This window comes from Melanotaenia boesemani, chromosome 23, assembly GCF_017639745.1.
Source record: "Melanotaenia boesemani isolate fMelBoe1 chromosome 23, fMelBoe1.pri, whole genome shotgun sequence".
In the NCBI taxonomy this organism is placed as follows: Eukaryota; Metazoa; Chordata; class Actinopteri; order Atheriniformes; family Melanotaeniidae; genus Melanotaenia; species Melanotaenia boesemani.
Genome location: NC_055704.1, coordinates 13,259,604 through 13,266,762, shown reverse-complemented (window position 1 = coordinate 13,266,762; position 7,159 = coordinate 13,259,604). Strand labels below are relative to the sequence as shown.

Here is a 7,159-nt window from a genome sequence, read left to right as displayed (position 1 = left end):
GACCAAAACACAACTGAAAGGAGTTTAGAGTGGACAGTTAAGTTTATATGTCATAAATTTCCTTATTTGGACAGGTTGTGCTTTTACTAAGGACCATGATGTCAACAGGCGGAGAAGGAGGGTGTACCCCGCTAACACTTCTGGGTGTGGTGACCAGCAGACAAGGCTGTTTTTATATTTCTCACATCAATGGGGCCCACTGAGCTGTGACACGACTCCTATATTTAGATTTGTGCTGTAAAATCTCTGGCCTGCAGCCTAGACTGCCCAAAGTTAAATCTGATGAATTAAGAACCAAACCACTTTTTTCCCTCTCTGTATACTCTTTAAAGTATTGTCAGAGGAGACAAGAATTTAAGTTCCCAGACTACAAGAAAAAATCTAATGTATTTTTAGATTATTTTTATGCCGTCATCTGTTCATTTCTCTTTTTCACCCTACCAGCAGTTTTTTCCCAAACCATTTATGTCCTCAAAAACATCATGAAATATATGCTATGCCAGAGCTTAGTTCTTCAAAATATTGATGTTTTTTCTTTTCTTTTCTTTTCTTTTTTGTTTTTTCTTGTCATGTCTGTAAAAGTCTAGCTAGTTTTATAGCACTTGGCTGTAAAAGTACCTGACTTTAATTTCTTTGCAAACAGCAGAACCCAAGATATCTTAACTCATTCATACACATTCATCCCTGCATTTAAGGTCTGAAACATATCACAAAAAATGTTGGATCAGAAGAGCTTTTACCACTCTATAATGCTCCCGTTCATTTTCATAACACCTAAAGACAGTCTAGCACTGTGGATACCAAACGAGTAAGCATGTCAGGTGTCATTTTGTTCAGTTCTTCATACATTTCCAGCTTAACGTTTGCAAAAGTCACCAGGCTGGTCTACTACTTGTATCCACTTCTTTCTCAATATTGCATTTGTAATGTGTGCAGAACATGGTTTTAGTCATTTTTGTTGAGAAATATATGGCAGTCCCAAGAATATATTTGGTCTTGATGGAAGTTCATTGAAGTATTAAGAGCTTTGCCAAGAGCACTGCTACAATATACCAAAGCCTTGCTTCTGGGTGTCCTGTTGATACCAGTCTGGATAGTCCAGGTGATACAGCATCCATTTCTTCTGGTAAAGATCTTGAAAACTGGTTAATCTGACTTCAGTGTATGCTTCAGCTGTGTGGTGGTCCATCCCAGGGGCCTCAGAGTCTCAGAGGTTTCTTTACTGCACTATAAAGTTTTAACTTGCATAAGGAAATGAAACTGCTCATGTTGTTATATCAGCTGTTGTGCAATGATGTTCTTAATGCAGGGATTAGCAATCACAAGGGTCCAATTTTACACATTAAAATCCTTCCAGACTGCTTGAATCATTCAGATATAATGTACAGTAAAGGGAGGAATATGCAAAACATTTCCAATCTTTATTTTAAGAAACATCGTTTTTAAACAGCTCAATGATTTTCTCACTTTTATTAGAGATTCTCTGCCCATCTCTTCAATCAGCCTTTTTTGGGGGGGCGCCATCTTTATAAATCTAAACAAAATAGCACTCACTGATGTAATCACATTTATTTTAGGCAGGACAAATGCATCACAGCTATACGTCATCAGCTGCATGAATCAAGACAACAAGCTTGACTATATAAAGTAAAAGAGAACATGTGATTATCAAAGAGGATTCATCTATGTCAGAAACAAGTTGCCTCCAGATGAAGAGGCATGACAAAGAGACAAAAAAATCAAACTACAAAACTTTACTACACAACATGGGGAAACAACTTAACTTTGGGTTATGGTGGTGGGTATTGATGTTCATTACTTGCATTCTCTCAATTGAATAAACAAAAATAAAAAAAAGGATTAAATGCACATTAAATATCTAAGGCTGCTTGTACTCCTATTGACACATACTTATAAATACAGCCCAAGTTCTTTATTAGGTGGCACACCCAAGTTAAAACCGAAAGTAGTTGAGTTGTGTGTGCTGACATCCTGTTACATTTGGAAGCTGATTTTTGTACTAAATCATTATTAGTCACATATTGACCCCAACAGTCTTAGATAACTTAATCTGATGTACTTATTTACATTTTTTGTGTTTTAGGCTTGAAATAAAAAAATTTGTTAATATGAAATAAAACATGAAATGCGTTGGGTTCATAATGTCTGCAAGCAAATAAGAGTTTTGATTGCACTTTTATTAATGTTATTACCGTATTTGTTGCTTTAAAACTGTTGAAAAGTAATTAAACATGAAACATAAAAGTAAACTATTTTCTGTTGTATTAGAATACAGATTTTTTCTGATACCAGAGGCTACAGTCCATGTGGGATGGGTTACTTGCACATCATAAAGGCACTGTTGACACCAAATAGTTTGTGAGAGTTTTGGAGAAATTGGGTGCCAATCAAATAATAGAATTTCCAGAAAAGGTCCGGCTAATTTATGAAGCAAGACTCTGAGTTGGCTGGTCTGCACTCCAGACCTGTCACACACTAACATTTAATGCATTATGAAACAGAATACAAACGAGTTTTGATTGTAAAGAAAGACAAAACTCAAGACTTCCATGGAAGGAATTCCTCATTTATTACAGACAAGTACAAAAATAATAATTCAAAATGAACAAATATCAACACAGGCATGACATTAAGGTATGAGTTGGGATGGGGAAAATCCAAGCCCTTTTTTGTGTTTATTGGCTCATAGAGGGCTGAGTGGAGTCACTTTTAAATCAGACTGAAGAGGGAACAGTACTTTCAAATATATATATATATAGATAAAAAAAAAAGATAATATACATAGAACACAAGAAGTTACTTTCCTGAACTTGGTGTCATGGAAAATATTAGGTACAAATCTAGTGCTGTTAAATCCTCCCCTTTGTTTCATCTTTAAAAAATGTCTAGTGTTTTTTGCACAGAAACTGTGTTTAACAGATATGAGACCTCCATTTGGTGAAGAACAAGAATCAAAATATGAATGAAAAGTTTCCAAAGCTCCTGTGGGTCATGACTCCGATGGTGATGGTTGGCTGGGAGCTCCGTTGCGAGTGCGGAGTTGAGACTGAGCGATGTCGGCCAGAGCATTCTGGATCTTTTCTAGAAGCATATCGCCGCGGTAAACCACTTCCTCCAGATGAGCTGCTGCTTCGTGGTTCTCCTCCTCCAGCTGCCGCAGACTCGCCGCCTAGTAAGACATCACAGACACTCATTTCTATCATGTGTTTTGTTTAGCTTTTTTTAAACAATGTTAAAAAGCTCATACAAAAATGCAGTCTCCCTTTAAATTCATGGAATTGGATCCAATTCAACCTGCTGGAATAACTTAATACTTTTATTATTTAAATATTCAATCTCTGAAAGTACTAAGCACATTTGATCAAATTTGTGCTTCTTGTTAAGTTCAGGAAATCCAGAGGACACCCAAATGTCCAGTGAGCCTGCCAAATATTTAAGCAACCATGCTTGAAGTCACATCCTGTGGTCGAGTGAAAAATGGCACTCCATTTTCACAAGGGTCAAATTAATGCTATATATCAGGCAAACAGACTAGAAGGGCAGTGGATTTAGTGCTGCAGTCACATACCAATAACGAATACCACTGTAACTGGTGTTTTATTATTAACACAGATCAGCCACACCAATTCTGAATATCACTCTTCCTGTAACTGATGTCAATGTTTTCTTTTATTATTAAACACAGACCAATCAAACATCAGGCACTTTAAACAACAAATTATGATTCACCAATATGTACATCTATAAAGTTAAATGTGTCAGGCTGTTGGTCTTTTAGTTCATTGTTCCCTACGCCACTTGCCTCCTCTGCTCCTCCACTTGACTCCCATGCTTCCTCTACCTCACCTGTGTCACACTGTCCTGCACCTAACCCTTGGGCAACTCCTGCCTGTCAAACATTACTTAATTGAATGTCACATACCAGTTGCTGTTCAAGTTTGTGAATAGGCTATCAAAAGTCTAGTATTAAAGTATTTGACATCATTCAGGAATCTTGCATGCACCGTGTGACATCAATGACATTACCTGACCAGAGCTCTCTTCCTTGGTTGCCTTTCGCATTTTCGAAAAATATTTTAACAGGTTCTTCTGAAACTGCAACCAATAGTTAACATAATACGGTGTGTAGATGATAGACTACGTTGTTTAAGCTAACTAGTGTCAACTTTATTAGCCTACGGTAGCATTAGGAACCAATTAACATTACATAGCATCACGTTTGCTGGTCATCATCAATATCTTTATTGGAATGTCTATTCAATTTGTAAAAACTAAAGCGACTTATCAGCAGCTACCACACATAATAAGCTTGTCGGAACCTATCAAAGTTTATCTTGCCTGTAGGATTAACTAATGAAGTTTAATAGACAACCTCTCTCCCTGTGGCTGCACTCTGCATGCTGTGTTCACATGCAGAGCAGATGCCTGGCAGGAGAGTAGCCTATCACTGCTGTGCTTCTGGAGCAATGCAGGTTCGATTTAGAAATTTTGACGTCCACGTGACGCTAACAATATGCTGAGTCAGTGTAGGAGACATTTATTTAGGCTTACACTAAATAAAGACTGGGCATTTATTTTAGCTTATCATAAAGATCTTAAGCCAGATTCATGTTTAATTAATAAAAAAAAAAGGGGGGAGATCATTTGTAAACATTTGTAGAAGACACGGTCACATGTAGCTTTGCACATTACTGTTCATATGCATTAAAGATTCCTAATTTTCTTGTATAGTTGACGTAATCTATAAACTGACTTAAGAAGGTTATGTCTGATAGCAAAAATAGAGCTCAAACAAACTTGAGTTGTGACGCTTACTTGATTTATTTAACTATCTTGACAGTCATTCCATAAATATATTGACCAAGCACTCATATGAATAATTTTCACCCAGATATTCTGAAGGGGTCATTTGTGTTTGATCTCATATATCCTTCTATTTCCAGGGAAGGAAATTGAGACAGCAGCACCCTGTACGATCTAACACTGGCCAAAAAAAAAGGAGCAACATGGGCATTCAGCTGGCTCCCCCTGCTGCCTGAAAGCTAGAAATGCTAACAAGTGTACACAAATTTTGGCCACTTCCCTTAAGTAGAGATGGGGAGATGAAGCCTTGTGAAGCTTTTGAGACTCCTTCCTAATTGTTTCAGAAAAAACTTTGAAGCTTCAAAGACAGCTGCAGTTACAGTAGCCTCAAACTTCCAAATGATTCGCTTAATTTATTTAGTTTATTCTCTTTCCAACACAAAAGCAATAAATTCAGTCTGGAAAAACTCACATTTTTATTTCAAGAATTACTGTCCAGTTATGAAAATCTTAAATTTTTAAATTTGAATTTACTATTAAAATGTGTAAATGTGTTGTTCGGTCACTACTTATGATTACTTGAAACATAATTTAGATTGATATGAGAGGTTTATGCTGTGAAGTGTGATGATAGGCATTTGAGCATTAGTGTTTTGGAGGTATGACCCTTTTATTACAGGATATAACTTTAATGATTGGTAGACTAAACAGCCATATTTGTCAGAAACTGCTAAAAACATGATCAGTTTTTATTATACCATTCATTCATTTCATTCAACCGCTTATTCCTCATAATGGTTGCTCGGAAACAATTAGCAAAACCATATATTATAAAACACCTTTGTGGGTGACACAAGGTCAAAATGTTCCCATACATGGGATTGTTTTATTAAAATTCTACATCATTATTAACTCTTTATCGGGCACTTATTAAAATACTTGGAAATTTACATTTTTAACCATGGAAAACAGTGTTATTATAATATTGGTAGATTACCACAAGACTTTAAACTTGTCAGTTTTCTCACATTTTTATGTTAAAGACCAATCTCAATGAAGTAGCTGGGATGTAGCCTGTTCTTTGATGATTGGTGTGAAGAACTAAGTGTGGTTTTATGATTAAATGGACTAGCATGCAGAGGCATTTTGTATGTCCAATTAAGTGTACAAATATGATCATTTGCCCAATAAAGGGTTAAAGATCTCTCACAACAAATGAAAAAGTACCAAAGACTTAAATTTGTAATCTCACTTGTGGTGATTAATTTGGATGTATGAGGCCTCCAACATCTTTGGCCATGTGAACACAAATTTCATACAAGCCTCAACACAGTGTTTCAAACCAATCTGCTTCAATAGAATGAAACAGGTCTTTTGAGTCTCAGTGTCAAATGTCCCATCTCTACCTTCAAGCATATAATTTGTAACTGAAATGCATGTTGTGAACATGAATGTACTGACCTGCAAAGCTGCTGTGGACTCTTCACTGGGCAAAGAGTCGATTAGTACATCCACATCTTTGGCTGTCCTGGCTATGAGAGCTGCAAACAGCTGGGCGTATTCTAGTCAAAGATAAAAAAAAAAAAAATCATGTTGGATATAATCGCATAACAATTAAGTTACGTATGCTAAATAAATATTGCTAAATAAATACTAGAGTTAGCCAAAAGAAGAAAAAAATGAATACCAAGCGCTAATATTAGCGCAAAGAAAAATAACTTCATTTAAAAACCAAACAGACCTTCGGTTGGATTTGCTGGCTGATCCTTGTTGATAGTCGTCTGGATGTTACTAAAGGATGCAGGTGGCGCACATTGTTGCAGAACACCTATTGCATTACAGAACTGATCGGCAAGCTAGAAAAACGAAGGAAAACAATTAGGTGAATAGGCTACTGACAATGCAGTCGTGTATCAAGTTGCTAAATATTCAACACAATCAAAGTAACTTTAAAGCTTCGAGCACCACTTTGACACTACAATGTTGACCATTGTAACTCTCGTAATAAATGTTTCTTACTCTAACGTAAATTCGTGCTCACATTCGTGCACTTGGATGTTAGCTAACGTTGTTAGTTAGCTTTCTTAGCAACACAGTGATGAACAATGTTAACCGTGACTACTACTGTCTTGAAAGTAGCTACAGCCTTCGTGTTGCACGTTATATAACGAAAAACATGATACTTTGCATTTCATTCTAGTTAAATGTTCAACGTTTGTCATACCGAATTGACAGCATCTTGAAGTTGGGTTAGCCGGTCCGCCATGATTTTTTTTTTAACTTACAGGAAATTCCGCTATCATCGTCGCGAGATTACAAACATAAAGTCTCGCAG

The 7,159-nt window shown here is 36.4% G+C and overlaps 1 protein-coding gene across 1 annotated transcript; it reads right to left on the bottom strand.

The window, feature by feature from the left end:
• Positions 1-2,566: 2,566 nt before the first annotated feature.
• On the bottom strand, positions 2,567-7,148 carry med21 (mediator complex subunit 21). Its single transcript, XM_041977880.1, has 4 exons — positions 7,049-7,148; positions 6,566-6,680; positions 6,286-6,386; positions 2,567-3,190 (listed from the first exon to the last, which is right to left on the bottom strand). Exons 1-4 carry the CDS (start codon positions 7,088-7,090, stop codon positions 3,011-3,013), a joined length of 438 nt encoding a protein of 145 aa, XP_041833814.1. The 5' UTR covers positions 7,091-7,148; the 3' UTR covers positions 2,567-3,010.
• Between the last annotated feature and the right edge of the window lie 11 nt (positions 7,149-7,159).

Coding starts and splice junctions, on each gene's coding strand:
- med21 (XM_041977880.1), bottom strand. CDS start 7,090: ATGGCGGACCGGCTAACCCAACTTCAAGATGCTGTCAATTCG. Junction 6,681..7,048: donor TTCAAGATGCTGTCAATTCG/GTATGACAAACG, acceptor TCGTTTTTCTAG/CTTGCCGATCAGTTCTGTAA. Junction 6,387..6,565: donor GCCAGCAAATCCAACCGAAG/GTCTGTTTGGTT, acceptor ATCTTTGACTAG/AATACGCCCAGCTGTTTGCA.